The following is a 23,148-nucleotide window of genomic DNA, read 5'->3' as shown; positions in this document are numbered from 1 at the left end:
GACGTCCGACAGCGCCGTCCGGCTCTTCATCCTCTTCCTCTGCACCGTTCGTCTTCATTAAAGTCTCTTTAGTGTCTTTTCAAACCCTCAACACAGAAGAGTCAGAGCTGCGTTTTGCCGGCGCTGGACGTTGCATAGTGTTGTTGGAGAGTGAAGGAGCGAGGCTGTAGAGTAATAGCCTGGTGGTGAGGAGGCGTTTCGGGCCTCAGAGTTGATCACTTCTATTTTTTGTTTCCGGGTTGTCAGGCACTGTCGAGTTCAACGCTCCGTCTGCTGGTCGACTTCTCTCCATGTTTGCATGTTTGAAAATAACAATGAGTACAGTTCTGAGAGTCTCCATGTTATTCTAATGATACTGTGTCTGTGTGTTATTTAAGAGAGTGTGATGTGGCACCGCTGGTACTGAGGCTTTGTTCACAACCACAGCTGACGCCATTTCGGAAGTCATTTTGGCTGCTAAGAGAACTGTCTCTTCTCCTAAAGAGGCAGCTCTTCCTCTCAGGCTGCAGCTAAATCTCGGACCTCAAACGTTATCTTAAAGGACAACCTGTTCTCACTTCCAACGCGTCAAATACCGCCGTTTGGTAAGCGCCCCTCGACATCGGAAACAGACGCACGGAGGCACCTTTAAGCAACAGTATGTGACGAACCGCTCAGCTTCCAACTAACTCCAATGTAAACCCACCCAAGGCGTTATTCAACGGTCAGAGCAACGTTGACTTATTTTGTCACGTCAGTCTTTAGTCACGTGACTTGTTGGTATCGTCAGTCCCGTGACTCATGTGAGTCGTTAGTCACGTTACTCGTTAGTATCGTCAGTCGTGTGAGACGTTAGTGTCGTCAGTCGCGTGAGTCGTTAGTGTCGTCAGTCGTGTGAGTCGTTAGTATCGTCAGTCGTTAGTCACGTGAGTCGTTAGTATCGTCAGTCGTTAGTCACGTGAGTCGTTAGTATCGTCAGTCCTGCAAGTTGTTAGTCACGTGAGTCGTTAGTATCGTCATTCCTGTCAGCCACAAGATATTATCAGATACTGTTAGTTGTTTTTGTAACGGAGAGTTAAAAAACACTAAAACAGTGACAGATTTTAAAAAGGCTGCTCAGCCGTTTTCAGCCTCCGAAATGGCGCCAGAGTGGGCGTAGTGAACCTGTTAGCCTTCCACATGCTGTGCGTGAACACATGAACGCACAGGTGAGTCCCTCGGTCTCAGGTCCAGACCTCCATGGGCACCATGGCCTCCTTGGAGCCCATGGGAGGAAGCAGGTTCTGCTCGCTCAGGAACTGAAGAGGAAACTGGACCGCGAAGCCGCGGATCCTCTTCAGCTCCTCGTGAGCCCGGGGCAGGTCCTCCTGGGCCAGGCCCGGCTTGGCGAGGTAGCCCTCCAGCTCCAGGATGCTACGGACGTCGCTGGATGGCAGACAACGGAAGACCTGGAGAAAAGAGGACGGACAAGTCAGAAGGTCAGAGAGAGAGCCGGGGTTTGGTATCGAGAACTGGTTCGGAAATTCTGAACTTTTTGGAGGGGGTATTATTAATTAAATTAAGTTAAATTAAATTAAATTAAATTAAATTAAATTAATTTTAATTTAATTTAATTTTCAATTAATTATTTTTCTTTAAATGTGTATTTTTTTGTTAATAATTTATTTTATTTATTTTTTAGCTGAGAGGTTAGTTATAATCATTTCACATAAATTCAATAAGTCAATCAGTCTGTCAATAATATATAAAGAAATAAAAAAAAGAATATTAAATAATTAATGAATTAATAAATCAAAGTTATGTTATTTTAGAAAAAATATGAAAATAGAGATATTATTTATAAGCCATATCATCCAGCCTTAGTTGGAGCACCAAATTATATGTTTTATTTTTCATAGTGATAAAGTTGATAAAAGCAAATCTTGAATCCCAGCCAAGTGGACCAAAGCGAGTAGGAGACGTGACATCAGACTCACCTTCTGGTAAATGGTGGCGTTGCGAGAGCAGGTGGCCATCCAGACCTCCTTGTAGAAGTGGTCGCTGAGGGGATCCGACACGTCGATGGAGGCATCCGTGTTAGCGCCCAAAATCGTCCTGAGAGAGAGAGAGAGAGACGGAGAGATCAGGAGAGAGACATGAAGAAACACTGACGGAACCAGAGAGGGAAACGGAAGTTGCGAGCTGAGATATTTGGCAACAAGACGCAGATATGATGATGAAATTCATAGTTACTTAAAAAATAAAAGACGTAAAATAAACTCAACAGTCTCAACAACTACAAGAGAGAAGACACCGTTTTAAATGATACTAAGACCATGTAAAATCACCTGACTTACATGATAAAATTACATTTAAGCTCCACTGAATTTAAAATCTTAATTCAGCGACAATTGATTTAAATATATGCGTTGAATTAGAGATAAATATCTATGCAACTAAAATAAAAGGCACTAATAAATAAAAGCATCACTGCTGCGTGCAAATAAAATAATTACATAAAACAAATATTATTGCAGTTATTATTGCATAAAAGTTTTCTCTCCCCCCTAATCTTCTCTTATTTCATGTTTAATGTCTTTAAAGCTTGTAAAGAGTCACTGGATGATTGAATAAATCAATAAAATATTAAATTAAATTAAATAAAACAAAATAAAAATAAATACATTTAAATAAATAAATAAATATATTAAACAAAATAAAATAAGAATAAAGCAAAATAAATGAAATAAAATAAAATAAAATACATTTAAATAAATAAATAAATACAATTTAAATAAAACAAAATATATAAAATAAAATGTAATAAAATTAAATACATTTAAATAAATGTAAGTAAATAAATGAATGAATGAATGAATAAATGAATGAATGAATGAATGAATAAAGAAGGATTCAGAATGTGTCAGTACCTGAAGCACTCGAGGCGGAGCTGCAAGCCATACTTCCCAGCCTGGTACTCCTGCCCGTCCATCACCGAGGTCACCATCTCCGAGTCCTCCACGATCACCGCCACCTCGCTGTCCCTCTTTCCCAGCATGCTCCGGTCGTTGATGTTGGCAGAACCTGCAGAAACACGAAGGAACCAGACAGAGTGAGATCACAGAGTCCACCAGCAGGTGACGCTGCATCACCTGAGTTCAGACTGCCTGTTGAAGTTCATCTGAGTATAAATTAAATATCCAAAGAAATATATATCCCTCATAAGTAAAACATAATGTACATAAAACATTTTTTTTTAAGAGGTCTGTTTAATATTTAAAATCTGAATGAATTACTCCAAAACGAGTCTCCACTTTCAAATTAAGGGCATAAATATATTTTATAGCAATGTTTATTTTCATGTCACTGTATACAGGAGCTGGACAAAATAACAGAAACATCTGCAGAATTTAATTCTTTAAATTATTGTAAAAACTCAGATTTTATATTTAAATTAGGGTGTTGATTACATTTTTGAGAATGTAGTTTTTTTTAGACTGAATTTTATTTGACCCTACCTCTTCTTCTTCTTCCTAATTTTTTATTATTATTATTATTATTATTATTATTATTATTCATTTATTTAGTTATTTATCCCCTGAAGCACAATAGTTTTGTTTGAGCATATGTGTGATAGAAGTGAAGGTATGTAAGCATGTACTGGTTTGTTAGATGTCCAGTGTTTGTTACGTTTTGTGGATGAACGTTTGCATAAAAGTGGAAAAAAAATCACACTGTGTCATTTGAAGAGTGAAACAATCACTAACATCTCATTATCAGTACTAGACTTAACTTTGTAACATTTTCAGGCTTCTTTAATATTTCTCCTCGGTGTCTTCTTTAATATAAAAGGATGTCACCATCTGTCTCTCTCTCTCTGCAGCTCCTGTTTCTTTCTCCTCTATTATACATGTCCAGTCCAGTGTCAGGGGAATATTTCATTACATCTGTCATCTTTTAATCTTGTAATGGAGAAATTCAAGACATCAGCTGAACGTGTGGTATGATGAGAAGGGTGCAGCGTGAGAAGAAAAAAATACCGATTATGACGGTGTTGTCGTCGGCGATGAGCATCTTGCTGTGGACGTAGATGAGCTCGGTGACCAGCTTCCCCTCCAGCTCAGCGTGAGTCCTCAAACCAGCGATGGAGATGTAGTTTATCCACTGGTCATCCACTGGGAACCATAAAAACAACCAGTCAGACACATATATGGACCTTTTCAAACTTAACAACAAAAGCATTCTAAATGTTCCCTTTGTATTTCCTGTTGCAATGTTTGTTGATGCAGTAGCTGACAGGAAGTAAACTTGGACCAAAGCCGTTGCCCTAGCAACAGAATGGCAGTGAAAAGGTCTATCTGGGAAGAGCAACCCTGTCTCCAACAAAATGACATTCCCATACAGCTAAACTGCATCCTCAATTACATTTTGGAAGGAACTGAAATGGCAGTAAAAATGGTCAGGAACGTTTATTTATGCACAAATTCAATTTATAGACTATTATGGATTAGATAGCAATGAGTTGTCACTTTTAAAAAGTGGATCCCCAGAAAAAAAGTTTGGGAAACGCTGCTTTAAAAGGCAGGCTTGAGATTAAAGGAACGACTGATCTAAAAATACATGAAAGCAGAATGCAGATGTGCCGTTTTCTTATTTTTGTTTTTGGCTTGTACATGTGTTATTTCATATGTACAGTATCTGGTTCTGTGTGTGTGCATTTGGGGCAGAACTGGGGGTTTGGTTGGGTTCAGCTGTGCTTTAATAACAGACTAATATTCCTATATTCCTATATTACAGGTTATACATGCTGTACTGTACATGCCCTCCAGCTGCACATATGGAACTTATATTTATCCAGCAGGGCCGCTTTACTGAACGCAAACAAAAGTACTTTATAATTTCATCTAGTTGTTTTTGGTTCGGTTCTTTAGACATATACTCAGTTTCGACCGAGTCTTGTTTCCCTGATAATGCCACATTGTAAACAACAAACCTGAGTTGAAATCTGCAGGACGAGAGCTAGTTAACGTGAGCTGTTAGCTTTGTGCAGGACTGTGCTGCTTACCGGCTGCAAACAGCGAACGTTAACTAGCTCTCGTCCTGCTGATTTCAACACGGGACGTTCCATTATGGTGCGTTCAGGTTCTATTCAATAAAATGAGTATTGGGGCGAAGGCAAATTCTAACGTTATCATGTTTTCAAATGTGATCTTGTTTTTGGTGAGAAACTTCAGATGTTAGAAGGAGATGTTTTTACATCAATATAAAATAGATATTAGAGAAACCAGAATGCAAACAGTAATAAAGGAGTGGAAGTTGAAGTACAGGAGATTTATTGTTTTACCTTACCTAGCATGGCATTTCACTGGTATTGGTGCCAACTACTAAATTTCGGGTATCGTGACATCCCTACTTACACCCTGGATTACACTTTTACATCACTGCAGCAAGGTGAAAAGATGTTCAGCTGCTGTTAGGTTGCCCTTTAAGGTCATGGTTGTATAGTATTGTTATTAAATACTTTCAGACCATTAGTCTCAAATAAGGAGCTCTCATCAGTTGAGATAAATAACGGAGAGTTTAAAGTATAATTGTTTAACTTACAATCACTTTACTGATGTTAACACTCTGAAATGTTCTTACGTAATGTCAAACACAATAGCAGCAAAATAACCAATCAGCTCACAGTCCAACAGCGTGAACAGGAGGCTGAAGCCGTCGTGGACTCTGACTTACTCTCTTTCTTGAGCTGGGAGATGATGGAGTGGTCTCCTCTGTTCATGGTCCTGCAGAGAGCGGAGGGACAGAGGTGGATGAGCAGCACGTCCACATTCCTCACAATAAAAAGCCTTTGTGTGTGTGTGTGTGTGTGTGTGTGTGTGTCACACTGTTTGCACGGGGAGGTCCGAGTGTTTACTCAAGAACGCAGGCTGGACAATGAATGTCAGCACACACACACACACACACACACACACACACACACACACACACACACACACACACACACACACACACACACACACACACGTACATGCAGGTTTACAGCACTGTGGTTAAAGAGTTAAGGTGTGGCGGTAATCCCTCACTGGCTCCTTCCAGGATTTAACCCTCATCAAACAAACAGCAGGCAGCATTCTCGTCACACTCATGTTAACACGCGCACACACAAACACACACCTGTAGTTGAAGTGCATGATGGCCTGGATGGCGCTGCCTCCTCCGGTGTTGATGTCTCCTTCGAAGCCCGGCAGCAGAGGCGTCACCACGTACACTCGGTACTTTTTACCCTCCCTACAAACATTTTAAAACCAAACAGAGAGAGAGAGAGAGACGACATTATTAATATATGATGTGATTTATGTATGAAACATTTAACAGCTGAAAGACTCCAAAAGAGAAGAACACAGAGGCTGGATGGATGGACGACTGATGACAACTCATCAGATGCTGATTTAGATTACAAGAACAAATAAGAAACATTTTCTAAAACACCTTTTCCACCGAAATGAGTGCGTATATGCAGGTTTTTTAAACACAGGAATACCCGCTAAAAATAGGCAATAGAGTCCTTTCACATTGCCAGTAAACACGTATGCCGATTCACGTTTGACGTCACGAATGCGCCGTAAAAAACAGGGTTAGTTAACACAACGACGTTGACTATGTTATGGTGGTTGCTACTTTTTTATATCTGTTATTTATTCAGTCTCTCTTTCAAACTCTCAAACCAGAGTTGGTCATTGTTGGAACAGTGGAAAGACTAATAAAGGTTAGACGGTTTGAAAGTGTGTTTTACGATGATCAGCGAGGTAAAATGACTGTTTTTGTCAATGGAGTCTGGTGGCTTTGAGGAGAGCATATAACGGCTGTTTCTTTTCACATCTAACTCGATGAATTAAGAGTTTATTTCATCCAAACCAGAGCTGGTGATTGTTGGAACAGTGGAAAGTCGAGTTTGAATGAACTCGAGGCTTCAAAAAGGACGGGGACGTTGCAATTAATGTTCAGTCTTAAACCCACCAGGATGCCCCAAATATCTGTATTCTACACATATATATATATATAACAACAACAAACATTTCAACAAAGATCCCTTAGATTTGATTGTTAAAGAATTAACCATGCAGGATGTGTGCTAAGTAGGAGATATTACTGTTGAAAAATCTGGTGGCTAAACTATGTGATGACGACGCCGTTTATAAATTACCTCAAACATATCTTTGGCATTTTAGTAGTGCTACATCCAGCTCAACTTGGCACCGCTGCAGAGCATTAGTCTGGCTCTAATCTCCTCTTTAAGGACTATTTTATGAGGCAGTTCGGGGAAGTTTAGGAGGCGGATGCTTCAGTTCATCTAAGCTGAGAGATAAAATCATAATGACCTTGGCAGTTTATCAGTTTTATAGCCCAAAAGATGAGAAAAAGCACCTCGCAAATTCATTCAGAGACCAAGAGAGCAGAGAAACTGGAGTGAAATAAGACGCAGCTTCAGAAAACACGACGAGGAAGTTTGTTTCAACACTGAGCGACTTGTTTCCTTTATATCAGCTTACACTATGAGAGACGGATCGTTTATAAAAGCCGCCCTGGATTGTTTATACACTGAAGCTTCTAGAAGGAATCAGGCCGGGTTTGTGTACATGTGTTTTCCTGCGTTTTGTTGCAGGATGTGTGTCCGCTGATAAGCTCTGATATCCCGGACGACAAAACACCAGAGAGAGAGAGAGAGAGAGTATTCAAATAAATCTTCACAGAGGACAAAGTCACACATGAAATATGATATCATGAAATCAGCCTATTAGTTAGCTGGAAGGTGTGTGTGTGTGTTTCTGGGAAATCATTTCAAGATAAGCCCGAGTGCATATACACAAAGACAATGTGTGACAATCATTTCAAGGTGAAGCTAGATATACACGACAGCCATACAGAAGAGTGTTAATCTAATTTAATGTTACCTGTATGCTCTGATGATGCGCTCGGCGATAGCGTCTCCTATCTTGTTGAAAACGTGTCTGTTGTCTGCACAGCTGATGAAGAACTGATTCTGAAAAACAAACAAACATCTATTAATGAAGAACTGCCATTTGTTCTGGTCTCAAGTCACATTTACACTCTGCCAAATGAAAAAAAAAGTATTTTATGGAGGACAGAACCTGCCAAAATTATAAATAAATAAACAAATTATTCGATAAATAAATAAATATGTCATTAAATGTAACAAAAATAATATTAAAAATTAATGTAGGCATTAATTAATTGATCAAATGCGACATAAATTGATATTACTGTTTTAATTTGCTTATTTATTTATTTACCTTTGTATTTATTCCCCTGTTAATCTATTTTCCCTTTTATTTATGTTATTATTACCTTAAATTTATTTATGCTTGCATTTATTTTTTATTAATTTAAAATGTATTTTTAAAAATTCTTTCTTTGTTATTAAACTTATTTATGTATTTACTTATTTTTATGAATTATTTTCCCTTTGCAATTTTCCCCCTATTTATTTCTCCAAACTTATTTATGTATATATTCTTTTCTTTATTTATTTTTGCATTTATTTTTTTATTCATTTAAATGTATTTTTAAATTTCTTTCTTTATTATTTCATTTATTTATATATTTACTTATTTTTAAAAAAATATTTTCCCTTTGCAATTTCCCCCCTATTTATTTCTCCAAACTTATTTATTTATGTATTCTTTTCTTTATTTATTTTTGGCAAGAATTAAGTGTCACAAAATGACAGTAATATATTTGCAAGCGTTCAGCAGGTGTCTGCATTGACTGCCAGTCACTCTCGGCTTTGCATATTTACTGGGAAACTGCAGACTTGTTCATGAACTACCCACCAGTTCTGTGTTTTTACTGGGAGAGATTCACGCTGCAATGAGCTCCTTTCTCTAAATCTTGAGTTGCAGTTGATACGGTTAGTTTCAGCCTCTGTGTTGTTGCTACAGTTACCTGCAGTTTAACAGTGGTTTAACTGTTGGAGCAGACATGCTGCTGTTAGATGGACACAGAGAGATAAATACCTCTATGTAGACAAAGTGCTTGCTGTTCTGGATGACGCTGACGTAGGCGTTGTGGATGGACTCCTCGTGGTACTTGATGCCAGCGGACCAGTCGCAGGCCGAGCGGAGGATCTGAGGAAGAAGAGAGACGAGTGAGTTTAGGGAGGGAGGACAGGAGGACAACTGTGTTTACAAACGCTTTTAACTCCGACGCTGCAAAGAGGAAAGTTGGATTGAGTTTCATCTCGGACAAAATGTTTGTGTTTCACTCTTGAGACATGTCTCTGCAATGTGATAGCACACTGGAGGAACAAAACAAAATACTTTATTATCTCAATTCCCTACAACATACTAAATCTACACAGAATATACTATCTAGTAGTCTTTCAGGTATACTATTCCTACAGTTGGCATATAACACATTAATGTACTTTATGGTTTTGTACGCGATTATTTGCAAATTCAATTTTTATCCATTTAAAATGTACCTTAAAGGGAGATTTGTCAAGTATTTAATACTCTTATCAACATGGGAGTGGACAAATATGCTGCTTTATGCAAATGTATGTATATATTTATTATTGTAAATCATTTAACAACACAAAACGATGACAGATATTGTCCAGAAACCCTCACAGGTACTGCATTTAGCATCAAACAATATGCTCCAATCATAACATGTTAAACTGCAGCCCAACAGGCAACAACAGCTGTCAGTGTGTCAGTGTGCTGACTTGACTATGACTTGCCCCAAACTGCATGTGATTATCATAAAGTGGGCATGTCTGTAAAGGGGAGACTCGTGGGTACCCATAGAACCCATTTACATTCACTGATCTGGAGGTCAGAGGTCAAGGGACCACTTTGGAAATCGACATGACAATTTTCCTCGCCAAAATTTAGTGTAAGTTTGGAGCGTTATGTAACCTCCTTCGTGACAAGCTAGTATGACATGGTTGGTACCGATGGATTCATCAGGTTTTCTAGTTTCATATGATACCAGTATCTTCACTCTAGCTTTAAACAAATTTGCGTTAACGCGTTATTATCACTTCAACAGCCCTAATTTGTCCCAAAAGGTAATGATACAAGATGAAAACTTTTGCCTGTTAAACGTAACAAGGGGAACGCAAAGCAATCTTACTAAAAGATTCAGTACTTTAATAATATTCTTTTGGTTGACTGGGATCCTCCTGAAGCCTCACCAATCGGTTTTCATTTTTTCCAGCTGTGAGAAGCTTTGTTTCCTTGGTGCATTGCATTCTGGGACACCAGCATGTTGACCATATTGCCCACTAAAACCGACTTTCAATGTAGCATAGAGCTAAAACACAGTCAGAATGAAGTGTAAGTCTGTGGAGGTAGAAGGGATGTCTAAAAGTCAGCTGTAAAAGCAGCTAAAAACTGAAAGTGAAGCGTAAACTGGCAGAGCAGCAGTTCAATGCAGGGTGAACTGAACACATGAATACAGTACCAACCTGTACTTTGGCAGGGACGCTGTTGGGGACTTGGTATCGCTGCTCTCCAGCGGTGGTGTGAGACTTGGGCAGCAGATACGGGTACGACAGAGCGCGGTACTTTGGCTTCACCAGCTGGTAGAGAAACAGAGAGAGACGGTAAAACACAGGTCACACAAAGCGCTGCGCAGCAAGATTCTGGGAGTCGCTGGTCTACCGCTGCATGGATCTGTTAGTTAGTTTGGGTTATTGTGTGACTTTGGTGAATCTGAACTAACCCTTTAAAACACCAAAGTCACACAACAACACAAACAAACTAACAGATCAAGGCAGCGGTAGACCAGCCACTCCTGAGTTCTACGGGGTAAAATTACTGTTTTTGTCAAAGGAGTCTGGTGGCTTTGAAGACAGCATAGATAACGGCTTCAGTTTCCCGTCTGACGGCAAGGTGCTGGTACTCCTGTCTGTTTTTCCAAACTCCAGCTACTATAGGTAATAAACTGACTATGGAGAAGTACCTCATATAATCCCACTTAAAAACACCCAAACTATCCCTTTAATACTTCTTTACAACATTAATCTGCAACAGAAGGTAACAACAGTGACACTCTGGAGGAGCAGAACCAGCTGCAGCTATGTTAAGCCCTTATTCAGTATGCTAGGACAACAGCAGCGTGACCTCTGACCCTGGTGAAGTTCCACCGCTGGATGAAGTGTCTGGCCACGTCTCGAGCCGCCTTCCCGTGAACCACCGAGGAGATGTCGTGCCAAGGCATTCTGGGAGTCGTGTGCCTGTCTATGAAATCTACAAACAAGCAGAAACAGGAATGTGAGGAGATCTAAGGAGACAAGATAAAAACCCTCCCCACGTCTCGCCGGTACACTGTGAGCTCGCTGATGTTCTTACCGTCGAACGGTTTGTCCAGCTGAATCCAGTCCTTGTGCACAAAGTTGCAGTAGTCTTTTCCGTGCCAGAACCGCGTGTTTCCAAACAACTCGCCGACCCCCGTGTGCAGACTACGCACTGAGCCGCTTCCTAAAAACACACACATGGATATCCTGTTATTTATCAGCAGTACAAAGCAACGAACACTACGAACACTGCAAACCTTCCAAAGACCAGTCGTCACTGCAGGAAAATTATTCCAAGGGACACGTGGGGTCTGGTATATTCTTTATGTTGTAACGGCTCTTTGTCTGAAAACAGTTTGAGAACTCGGTTCTAATCTGTTTACATCACACCACCTGCACCACGCTGACTCTGACAGTGATACACTGGTGTTTGGAAAATGCTTTGACAGCACTTTTACAGAAATGAAACAGCAGCTACAGTCAAGATATATAATACCTCAGAGAGGAACACAGAGACATGCACACTGAACTCAACTCACCTCACAACAGATTATTATTAAAGGGATTATAGAGCAAACAAAGAAAAGACCAAAAATAATACGGCTTAATTTGTTTATAGTAGCGGCTGTTTGCCTCACGTTCATCCCCCCCGACACTTCCCATCTATCACACGAGCAGGATAAACAGAGATGAGCCGGGCAAACAGACAGCAGCTAATAAAAACCTACGACATCTGTTTTACTGCAGCAGAGACACGTGTGTCTGCAGAGACATATGAGATTACAGGCTATCGTATCTCATCAAATAAAACCACAGCTCTGTCTGATGTGTGTGCAAGACTTTCTAAAGTATAAGGAGAGAACGCATGTTGCAGTGTTTTTTCCTACAGTGTGATCAAGTGGACGTTTCAAGTGGTGCGTTTAGTGGTCCAAGTTTTATCCTGCTTCTTATTTCTGCTGATCTAAATTTTCCCTCTTAGTCGTGGTTATACAAGTAGATATTCGTTCGTCTGCACGTACGTATGTCTGATCCATTCTCGTGAACACGATATCTCTGATTAGATTTTGGTGGTCAAAGGTCACTGTGACCTTTTACACAAATGTCTAACTGGATCAAAGGATGAAGTGATGACATTTTTGGACAGACATGGATGTAAACTGCAACTTGACTGGTTGGCAGAGGCGTACAACCGCGAGGCGGTAATTCTAGTTATCCTATTTAGTGCTGTTCTCGACCAAAGAAATTCTTAGTTGACTGACACTCATACGATTTGTTGAGTTTCTTCACAAAGAATCACACAAAAGCATCACTTTAAATCTTGTGTTTACCAGAGATGTGCTCATAAGTTTCATGGAGTTTCAGCATAAAAAACGACTAATCGACTAAGACTTCTAAGACCAGAACGACTGATTAATCGATTAATCGACTAATTGACTGATGCTGATTTTGGGTCTGATTCCTCCCGACAATCGTCAGCAAAGTCCCGATTGTTTGATGGATCTAAAGGTTATCTTTCCAGATGTTCCTGTGGTGTGAGGTATGCCAAGAGTGTATTTTACATCCCCTGATCGGCTCTGAAGTCCATCCTGGCCATCCTGACTTTAACACCAGTGACTCGTGACTTCACTTGAGTCTTTTGTTTTGAAAATACTCGATGCCTTCCCCCAGAATAAAGCTTCAAACACACACACAGAAGTCCAGATCAAAACCACAGCAAAGCACACTGGGAGGCGAGCGGCCTCGCTGCAACGCTATCGCCGCCGCCACCGACTCACCAGCCTGACACTGGCTGACGGGAGCGGCTGTCCTCAGCTCCGCCAGCCTGCTGGGGATCAGAGTGTGTTGGCTGTTGACGCTGTTGGACCAACCTGAACAGAGCGGCCACAAACACTGAGACAGCAGCACAGACGGAGGCTGCTGGAGGAGAAGCTTTAGACATCAACTAGTCCGAGGCTCCGAGGCCAAATCATCCTCAAGGTTTCCTTCTTGGACACATACTTTAATACCTCAAACGGCCGGGACAGACACTACTGTTGGTTAATAATGTTTTATTATCAACCTTGAACTTTATGCATGGTTGAAAACGTTGGACTTCAGGCAATACTGCATGCTATTATGCAAAAATGACCTCCCATTAACAACATGTTAGTTCATGAGCTATTGAGATTGAGAAAAGCAAGTTCTGCACTGATTTACTGCCATGAGCGAATCCTCTAATCACTGCAATCTCCCTCAAATGAATTGAATTTGGCGTCGACGTTTTGCCGACCTTAACGCTGCCACCAGACTCCATTGACAAAAACAGTCATTTTACCTGTGACTTTGGTGTTTTAAAACAACCTGGTCTCATTTGGAGGCGTATAAACACCACGACATTACACGTGTCATGAGTACACATTTTAGCCTTTTTTCATGTGTCATTTGTACGCCATGCAAACGTCCACATTTACTGTAGGTTCAGGCAAGAAAACCACTTAGTTAGGGTAAGGGAAAACGTCATGGTTGGGCTTAAAATAAGTACGTAAACTAAGTGAAATACGTACGGAAACAACATAACACAACTACGGAAAACACGTCTCAAACATCATGATAAATGTCACTAACGTAACTTATAAAAAAAAAAAACACCGGTCAACAACGGTCTGCATTTACATTGCAGTCAGTATAGGATGCATGGCGTACGAATAACATGCAGAAATCAGGAAAGACGTACTTATTGCACACTAAACGCAAGTCTGGTGGCTTTGAAGAGAGCGTAGATAACGGCTTCAGTTCCCCGTCAGAAAGGGCTGTCTGACAGCGAGGTAAAGAGGTAAAAATATTCTAAATATACCGTATATATACCGTACTCCACTGAGAAACACCTGAACTATCCCTTTAAAGTACTTGAAAAAAAACAGCGTTCTGCTTCTACAACACAAGACCATTATATCATCAATAAAAATAACTTAATACATCCACTCACTCTCTTCGTCCTCCAGCTCTTTGTCGCTGTCGCTGTCGGTGTGGGTCAGCCCGTGTTTCTGCAGGTGTCTCCGGATGCTGAACCTGGTCCTCTTCATCCTGCTCTGACCTTTCAGCTTGGGCTGGTCCATCGAGTCCGTCACTGTCAAGATTCCTTTCCCGTTGCTCTGGGGAACGGCGCGGCCGCCACCGCCGTTGGCTGAGGCGGACACGTTGGAGGCGGCACCTGGAGCCTGAGAGTAAGTTAAACAAGGTCAGCGTTAATCAGCGAGTCAGAATAAAAGCACTGAAACAATAGACTTTAATAATGACAAATAAACATTAATTTGACTTCTTTGTTTTTAAATGTAGGATTGTGTGACTTGGGTAAAAATATCAATAATTATAAATCTCCTAAATGTCATGTTTAGGTTTTAAGTTTCCTTGTTTTAAGCTTTGAGACGATACATTTTTATAGATAATTCAATGGATTTTTTTTGGAGTATTTCCTCAATAAATAAAGGACGATTTAATCCCTCAGTTTATCTGAAAATTTAAAAAGCAGCAAATATGAAGATACATGATTTTGTCTGGGCAGCAATGAGATGTTTAGGACACTTTTTAACTGTTATTTAATTAAAATGTAAAGGAAACTGACTGATTAGATTTTTATTTATTTATTTATTCATTAAATTTATTTTTAATTTAATTAAATTTTCTTTTTGACAAATATGTTACAAATATTGAATTTTTCACTAAATTTAAGTGTATGTTTTTTTATGAAAAACATACACTTCACATTGCACATAAAGGGTGCACAAAAAGGCAAACCCTAACACAACACATAAATGCACTTTGAATATAAATTAAATTAAATCAAATTAAATTAAATTAAATTAAATTAAATTAAATTAAATTAAATTAAATTTAATTTAATTTAATTTAATTTAATTTAATTTAATTATATTAAATTATTTTTCATGTGATACAGATATTTTAAACAATAAAAATGTTCTTGATTAAAGTGAAATTAAATGTAGAAGTGTTCTGTGTGAGAGAGAGAGAGAGATAAAGAAGCAGAGGGCAGGTGGACGGTGCAGGTGTCCTGTCCTCACTACATGTTGGACAATGATCAGGTGACACTAACAACGTCAGCTGTGTGTGTGTGTGTGTGTGTGTGTGTGTGAGAGAGAGACCTGCTCCAAGTGCGAAAGCGTAACACTCCCGACGTCCGTCAGCCGGTGCTCCGTGTCGTCCCAGCGACCGTACGCCAGGTCAATCCCCCCAACGAAGGCCACCGATTGGTCGACGATGATGATCTTCTCGTGATGCGCCCACAGGTAGACGGCGGAGGAGACGTGGTCTGGGTGACGCATCACCTTTGGAGAGAAAAAAAAGGTACAGAAACTCAAGACAGGAAACGTTGCATGAATGATAAACGTGTAAATACATCAGACAGAGACTCACCTTGATGTTTGGGTGGAGGTGCAGCAGCGTCCTCTTGCTGTATCCTGAGTTGATGCCCAGAGCTAACTCCACCTCCTTGTACAGCATCACAAAGACATGCACGCCTTGTTGCTATGGAAACAACGACACAAACACTTCAGTCCAATATGTCATCTGTAACATCTTGTTCCAGCTCTTCATTTAAGATTATATATGTATCACGTTCACACTGATACCTGATGGAACTATCATGAATTGCTCCCCAGATAAATTAAAATGTATTTATTTTTCTATTTCTGTGCATATTTGTTTAATTTCAAATTAACCTATTTGAAATTAACCTATTTGATATTTGAGGCTTTCATTTCTACATTTCTTTCTTTGTTATTTATTTTATTTATTGATTAATTTATTGAGATATTTATTTATTTATTATAGGGATGTCAAAGTTAACGCAATAACGCATTAACTCAAATTCGTTTTAACGCCACAATAATGCAGAGAGTGAAGATACTGGTATCATATAAAACTAGAAAAACCTGATGAATCCATCGGTACCAACCATGTCATGAAGGAGGTTAAATGAAGCTCCAAACTTGCGCTAAATTTTGGTGAGGAAAAACTGGCAGTCATTTCCAAAGGGGTCCCTTGACCTCTGACCTCCAGATATGTGAATGTAAATGGGTTCTATGGGTACCCACGAGTCTCCCCTTTACAGACATGCCCACTTTATGATAATCACATGCAGTTTGGGGCAAGTCATAGTCAAGTCAGCACACTGACACACTGACAGCTGTTGTTGCCTGTTGGGCTGCAGTTTGCCATGTTATGATCTGAGCATATTGTTTTATGCTAAATGCAGTACCTGTGAGGGTTTCTGGACAATATCTGTCATTGTTTTGTGTTGTTAATTGATTTACAATAATAAATATATACATACATTTGCATAAAGCAGCATATTAGTCCACTCCCATGTTGATAAGAGGATTAAATACTTGACTAATCTCCCTTTAAGGTACATTTTGAACAGATAAAAAACGTGCGACAGCCCTAATTTATCATAATGGCAGCTTTAGTCCATTCTGTGGTTTTCCACATAGCTGTCTCACTCTCTCTGTGATAAAGATGGTGACTTAGACCAAAGAAGAAAGCGTTTCCTGCTCACCGCTTTGCGTTTCAGTATGCAGTCCAGACGCCAGCGGTTGCCCTCGACAACCGGCCTCTTCAGGAAGATCTCTGGACTCAACCTGTGGACCAACACACACTGTAAGACATCACATACAGACACTTTCCTCTTTATTTCCTCCTGATCTCACGTTATACTTCCCTACTTTCTTTTTCCTTAAATAGTAAACTTCTTTCTGTTATTCCTGCTCTCCTTTCATTTTTCTTTTTTCGAGGGCTGCAGTAATTTCTGTCCATTGTTTCTCAACAGTTTTTCTTCTCCAGGAGCAGGATGTGACATCATCTCTAAAGGAATCTAGTGACGCTGCAAGATCCCCAGTCTTTGCTAAATATTATAGTCTGTGATTAAAACCTCTGAGACTTGAGACACGTCGTGTTTAGATGTGAGAGGATGTCAGACGACTTCAGTCTTGCAAAACAATGACTCGGTCCCACCTCTGACACTCAGCATGTAGTATTGAAATGTGTACTAGCACACCAGTAGTCTGAGCCTCAGACTGTAACTGATCCGTTTGACCAGAAAACCTCCCCGAGAGGTGACCGCCGGGTGCACTCACTGCACTCTGAGACACACACACACACACACACACACACACACACATATAGAGAGAACCCCCCCCCAACACCATCCTTTCAAACACATAAACACACTCACCACCAGTCTGTGATGAATATTTCCTCTTTGGCTTCTTCAAGAGCGTCGGCCACGTCCTCCATGTATGTCCGACCATTCACATACCTGTAGAAGACACACACACACACACACACACACCTTTAGACAGCAACAACAACTCAAACACTCCCCCCTCTCACTTTTCAATCTGTCCATCTTCTGTTCTTTCAATATGCTTTTTAATGGTGAACACACACACACGGTGTGTCTCACAGACAGTATAGTGTTGCCCAGCAGGGAGACAGGTGACGAGCAGGTGAGGCTCACTTTCCCTCTCTTTGTGTCGGGTTACTCCAGCGAGACACACACACATAAACACACACAAACACACACACACACACACACTCTCTGCCAACTGGACCGGGCCTCGTCTAGACGGTTTTACCAACATCTGGCCCCGGACCCAGCCACTAATTTACACCAATTCAATGGTTGTTTTCCTCGTTATTAAAACACAGACTACGTTTACATGCACACTGATATTCAACTATTATTCCAAATATGACAATATTGTGAATTTGATACTATACTTGGGTCATGTAAACAGCATATTCTGTTTGGATATTCTGAACGGAGCATTTTCCGAAAAATGTGAAATATTCTTTAGTGATTTTTCACGTTAAACCTTCCACACCAAGACCGACACGAATATTTGCATTCCTTGTATTCCACCGAAACTTCCCATGAAAGTTTTGCACCGTCAAGCAATCACAAATGCATCAGTTGTTTTTACTCTGATTAACTCACACACAACTCTACGCTCTGGAAACGGGCTCCTTATTATTCCAAGTGTGCAGGTCTGTGCAGAAAAGTTGCAATGTGGCTCGCATTTCTATCGTAACGAGAGTAAATATTGATTAATAAATACTGAAAGTAAATAGTAAATAAGTAAATTGAATACTGTACGCGATCATATGTAGCCTATGTGTTTACTATTATGTGATACATGGCTCGCTCCGTGGATTTCTCAAGGAAAGATATTGAGTTCATATGCTTCCATTGCTGGTAATAACAATACGGCTAGTAATAATAATAATAATAATAATAAGACCGCACTGGATAGTTCAAAGCATCGAAGCTATTATTTTATTGGTTGGTTTATCTTTATTGGCATCCGAAATTCGCAGAAATCGAAACAACTGCAGAAAAAAAAACATTGCGAAGTACGAAAATGTTGTGATTCTGTGTGGAAAGGCTCAGAGAGATAGATCGGTTTGAATTTATAAATTGACGTGTGATTTATTGACACAAATTATTCGTGTTTGGTCTGAAAAGACCTTAAGACACGTGTGATCTGCTGATATTATTCAGGTTTTAGGAGCATTCTTTTCTCAAATGGGTTGTTTACGGCAGTTTACGACACACAACCTCTTGCCTGTTTACGTCCAGCTCTGTTCGTTGTACACAAACCAGCTATCCGACGGTTTGCAGAGATGCGTGCCCGAAAGAAAAGAAGGAGGTTATTGCGACAGCCCTGCTTAGTAGGGATATTCTCTTTTTGCAGAATAAGGGACAGATTATTTGTTTCACGTAAACGTAGTCAGCGACGTCAGCTAAAATGTCGGTGTGTCGACAGTGTGTCGGTCGGTTGCCGTGGTTACCATTTGGCGGGGATGTTCACTTCCTCTCTGGCGAAGGATCCGAAGCGGTGGTCTTGGAGGAAGAACGAGCCGTGCTTCTGGACGAAGCCCTCGATGGCCTGACCCCACCAGCGGGCGTGTCTGTAGCTGCTGCACTTCAGCACCAGTGATCTGTCAACACACACACACACACACACACACACACACACACACACACACACACACACACACACACACACACACCTTATTATTATTATATGACACTCTTTATTTTAATAGAGATGAATTAACAAAGGTTTACACGAGATGTTGGTCAATATTGAGACCAATGAGCTTCATCCTCAATGTCATTAAAAACATTTAATTATTATAATATATCCGTGTAGTCACCCACCTGGACAGACTGTCGATGCGAACGCCGTGTTTGGTGTCCGTGTCTTTGGAGTCCATCTTGATGCCGAACTCTTTGTCGAACAGCATCACGAAGGAGATGGCGCCCGAGTCGGGCTTCATGTAGAGCAGGAACGAGTCCTTCACCACCAGCCAGCTGCGCACAAAATAAGAGTTATAAAATCACAAAGTCACAGTTGAACCTGGACGTTTCTCTACAACATCAAACGGACGTGTTTGAGTACAAAATGTAATCTGTCCAACTGTCTACAGATCTCAGCAGTTGAGTAAGAAGTTATCATAACCACAAAATATGATGGCCAGCAATCAGTCAGGGTTTGTTTCCTGCATTCTGGTGACTTTTAAATAATGAAAATACCAAAGTATATACACTGCAACAGCATTTTTATGTTAAAAACCGTAAACGCTTATTTTAGTTAAAAGTGCAACGCTTTGCAGACGACGCGTGAGCAGCTCTCTTCTACGGAGAACAGAACCTGCCAAAAATAAATGAATAAATAAATAAATAAATGACTTAATAAATAAACAAATAAATACATATTCCATTAAAAGCAGCAAAAATATTATTAAAAGTAAATATAGTCATTAATTAATTGATAAAATGCGATATAAATTGATATTTCTGTTTTAAGTTCCACTTTTATTTATTTATCTTTGTATTAATTCCCTTGTTTATTTACTCTTCTGTTTCATTTCCACATTTATTTATTCATTTATTTATTTTTATGAATTCTTACATTTATTTATTTATTTTTAAATTGATTTATTTATGTGTTTAAGCATTTATTTATTTATGCATGATTTTCCCTTTGCATTTCACCCCTTATTTATTTCCCCAAACTTATTTATCTCTGTCTTCTTTTCTTCATACATTGTCGTCCGGGTGGGAACAGTAGACTTTTAGAGTCGTAGGCCTTATACACGCTGCACAGAGCCAGAAACAGGTTGTGATAAAGAAAAGGAGAAAGTGGGAAAATTAGACATTAGGAGATTAAGGGACCCGGGAGGAAACCGAGAGAGGGCGACAAAAAACGTGAGTCTCCTGAGAATATCGGGAGGGTTCGCAAGAATGGTTTGTGTCCGTGGTGAGTTCACTGACCGTTTGGACCAGCGGTAGCACATCCTGCTGCGACCGCAGCAGTTCAACCCGGGGATCCGATGGCCGCCGGATCTCTTCGACACCATTCCTTCTCTGAAAGACAAGAAAGAAAGCTCCTGTTACTGTAAATCTGTGCCTTCAAAACCACAGATTAGGCATGATTTAAATACCAAAAGGTTTTAAATGATATGTTTTGATATAGAGTTGTTCTTACAAGCCTTTCGGTCCCAGATCGTGGATAAATGACAGCTGGCTAACATCGATGAACTCCATCTGAAAGAGAGGAATGACGTTGTTGCACATTAAAATCAGGACATAATGGTCTATTTTGTCATTTTCCAGGTTTTCCAAAATCTGATATATTTAGGTACCGTTGCGTGGTAGTTCCTGTACATCGGCATCTTCAGCAGGTTGTTCAGGTAATCTTCTAGTTGTTTCTGGAACATTAGAGAAACATCAGCCGGTTAAATCCAATTAAACATCAACAAGTGTGAAAGCAGGAGAGACCGGTGATCGATTCTGGTGAACGGCGTACCCTTCGACTGGAAACTTGGTCCTCTCTGCCCAGATCGTCTCTTCCTCCTCTGGGGAGGCTCGGCATCTGCCTCTCTTCGCTCTTCGCCGCCGTCTGCCTCTTCACCGTGTTTCTGCAGAGAGAAACGACAAGAGAGAGGTGCTCGGTTTCTAATGTAGTTTTAGTAACTTTCTGGAAGGTTTGGACGATGGAGGCAACAAGAAAGAACTGTAAGCTGAAGATCTAGGCTGTTTACGTCACCCCTGATCTGAGCTCCTGAGGGTTGAACTGAACCTAAACCTGAGATAATCCAGGACAAGAGAAGGCAATAAAAGCCCCGCGGTGTTTACCTTCGTGTCGGCAGCGGCAGCTTCATGAAGGTCTTGTACGTCCTCAGCTCTCTGTGCAGATCCATGAAGTGTTTCTCCTTCCTCTTCACCAGCCACGTGAACTCTCCGTGTTTCAGCTCCATCTTAAACACCGCCGGCAACGACTGAGACACACAGCAGCAGCAGCACGGACACACAGGTTAGATAGAGACATTTAATGCTTTACATTTTAAAAAAAGGTTTCCCTAAACAGTCTTGAATCACATAAATTGTGTATCACTGTAAAGCTGAGACTCTTGTGGATCCAATGAGCCCAACTGTATTCATGTGTGATGATGTTAGTTCCCAGAGGAGCCATTTCATTGTAGTGAAACCAATTTTTGAAACATGACCTCACTGTATAAAATGACCTGTGGTGACCTCTAGGATAATCACAGCCTCATGAAACTTTACAGCCACAAACTAGAGACCTAGAGCATTCAGAGGATGGATGGATCAAACTAGAGACCTAGAGCATTCAGAGGATGGATGGATCAGACTAGAGACCTAGAGCATTCAGAGGATGGATGGATCAAACTAGAGACCTAGAGCATTCAGAGGATGGATGGATCAGACTAGAGACCTAGAGCATTCAGAGGATGGATGGATCAGACTAGAGACCTAGAGCATTCAGAGGATGGATGGATCAGACTAGAGACCTAGAGCATTCAGAGGATGGATGGATCAAACTAGAGACCTAGAGCACTCAGAGGATGGATGGATTAGACTAGAGACCTAGAGCATTCAGAGGATGGATGGATCAGACTAGAGACCTAGAGCATTCAGAGGATGGATGGCTTTGATGGATTGATCAATAAGGGGGTTTCTGAGCAGTTTACACAACAGAAAGTGCTCGCCATCCAATCGCCAAAAAAAATGCAGTTCTTGCAGAAATCTTAAAAAATGTCAAAAGTTTTTGATCCCAAATCACAGCATGGCTTTTTCTATGGTGTTCCTCAAGGTCTTGGTGTCTTAATGTGGTATTTTGGAGAGATTATTGATCATTTTTATCAATTCTTGAGTGGTAAAAAATGGTTATCAACCTAAAAATTGCTGCAACAACTTATGAAACATAATAGAGCATGGGATCATAATGTTCTAAACCCTTATACACTTGTACAATTAATTTAAAAATAATCAGTTTTTCTCATTATTCAGCACAGCATCTTGCAGATAAAATATTAACTGGGGAACAAAACCTCTGACTGTCTTAACGGATGCCAGCAAAGTCATTTAAAACCTGTCTGACATTGTGAAAATGTTGGACATTTGAGAATTTAAGGACGGCAACGTGACGTGATTTTTGAGCCACCAGAGCAGAATAATAAGAGACAAATAATAACTGTAGGGAGTGAAATGTTTAGGAGGTTACGTGTGTGTCTTTGTGCACCTTGTTGACGCTCCTCTGCGCGGTGATGTTGAAGCGGTCCTGAGCCGAGGTGAAGCGCTCCACCTCCAGGATCTTGGCGGTGATCGGAGAGGACAGGAAGACGTTGGCCTCGGACTCCTTGAACCCCACCGTGCGGTAGACCGCGATGAAAGGCAAACGCTCAGCTGCAGAACAACACCAGCAGACAAACAAACATATCAGATATATGTAGTATATACTGTATGTAGAGGTGGGAGATGAACGCCACGCTGCACA

At 40.4% G+C, this 23,148-nt stretch overlaps 1 protein-coding gene and 1 long non-coding RNA gene across 3 annotated transcripts in view; one reads left to right on the top strand and one right to left on the bottom strand.

Annotated features, from left to right (window-relative positions):
- Positions 1-806: 806 nt before the first annotated feature.
- pld1b (phospholipase D1b) overlaps positions 807-23,148 on the bottom strand; it is a 45,086-nt gene continuing 22,744 nt past the window's right edge. For both annotated transcript variants that reach the window (XM_074621332.1, XM_074621333.1), the window contains exons 3-26: positions 22,894-23,057; positions 21,486-21,628; positions 21,157-21,268; positions 20,993-21,058; positions 20,836-20,894; positions 20,622-20,714; positions 19,506-19,658; positions 19,133-19,282; positions 17,514-17,597; positions 16,839-16,920; positions 15,695-15,805; positions 15,424-15,606; positions 14,250-14,481; positions 11,340-11,468; positions 11,119-11,237; positions 10,454-10,567; positions 8,997-9,107; positions 7,914-8,002; positions 6,136-6,249; positions 5,695-5,744; positions 3,999-4,133; positions 2,889-3,042; positions 1,956-2,073; positions 807-1,427 (exon numbers count right to left, since the gene is read on the bottom strand). In XM_074621332.1, the coding sequence (XP_074477433.1) occupies positions 1,203-1,427; positions 1,956-2,073; positions 2,889-3,042; positions 3,999-4,133; positions 5,695-5,744; positions 6,136-6,249; positions 7,914-8,002; positions 8,997-9,107; positions 10,454-10,567; positions 11,119-11,237; positions 11,340-11,468; positions 14,250-14,481; positions 15,424-15,606; positions 15,695-15,805; positions 16,839-16,920; positions 17,514-17,597; positions 19,133-19,282; positions 19,506-19,658; positions 20,622-20,714; positions 20,836-20,894; positions 20,993-21,058; positions 21,157-21,268; positions 21,486-21,628; positions 22,894-23,057 (2,990 nt within the window). In that variant the 3' untranslated portion in view covers positions 807-1,202. The remainder of the gene's footprint in view (positions 1,428-1,955; positions 2,074-2,888; positions 3,043-3,998; positions 4,134-5,694; positions 5,745-6,135; positions 6,250-7,913; positions 8,003-8,996; positions 9,108-10,453; positions 10,568-11,118; positions 11,238-11,339; positions 11,469-14,249; positions 14,482-15,423; positions 15,607-15,694; positions 15,806-16,838; positions 16,921-17,513; positions 17,598-19,132; positions 19,283-19,505; positions 19,659-20,621; positions 20,715-20,835; positions 20,895-20,992; positions 21,059-21,156; positions 21,269-21,485; positions 21,629-22,893; positions 23,058-23,148) is intronic.
- On the top strand, positions 8,988-17,239 carry LOC141759340 (uncharacterized). The gene is made up of 3 exons (XR_012592100.1): positions 8,988-9,127; positions 16,854-16,939; positions 17,109-17,239. It is a non-coding gene; the product is annotated as an uncharacterized LOC141759340 (long non-coding RNA).

Source organism: Sebastes fasciatus, chromosome 21 (assembly GCF_043250625.1).
Source record: "Sebastes fasciatus isolate fSebFas1 chromosome 21, fSebFas1.pri, whole genome shotgun sequence".
In the NCBI taxonomy this organism is placed as follows: domain Eukaryota; kingdom Metazoa; phylum Chordata; class Actinopteri; order Perciformes; family Sebastidae; genus Sebastes; species Sebastes fasciatus.
The sequence above is the reverse complement of the archived record's forward strand: the minus strand, read 5'-3'. Positions and strand labels throughout refer to the sequence as shown.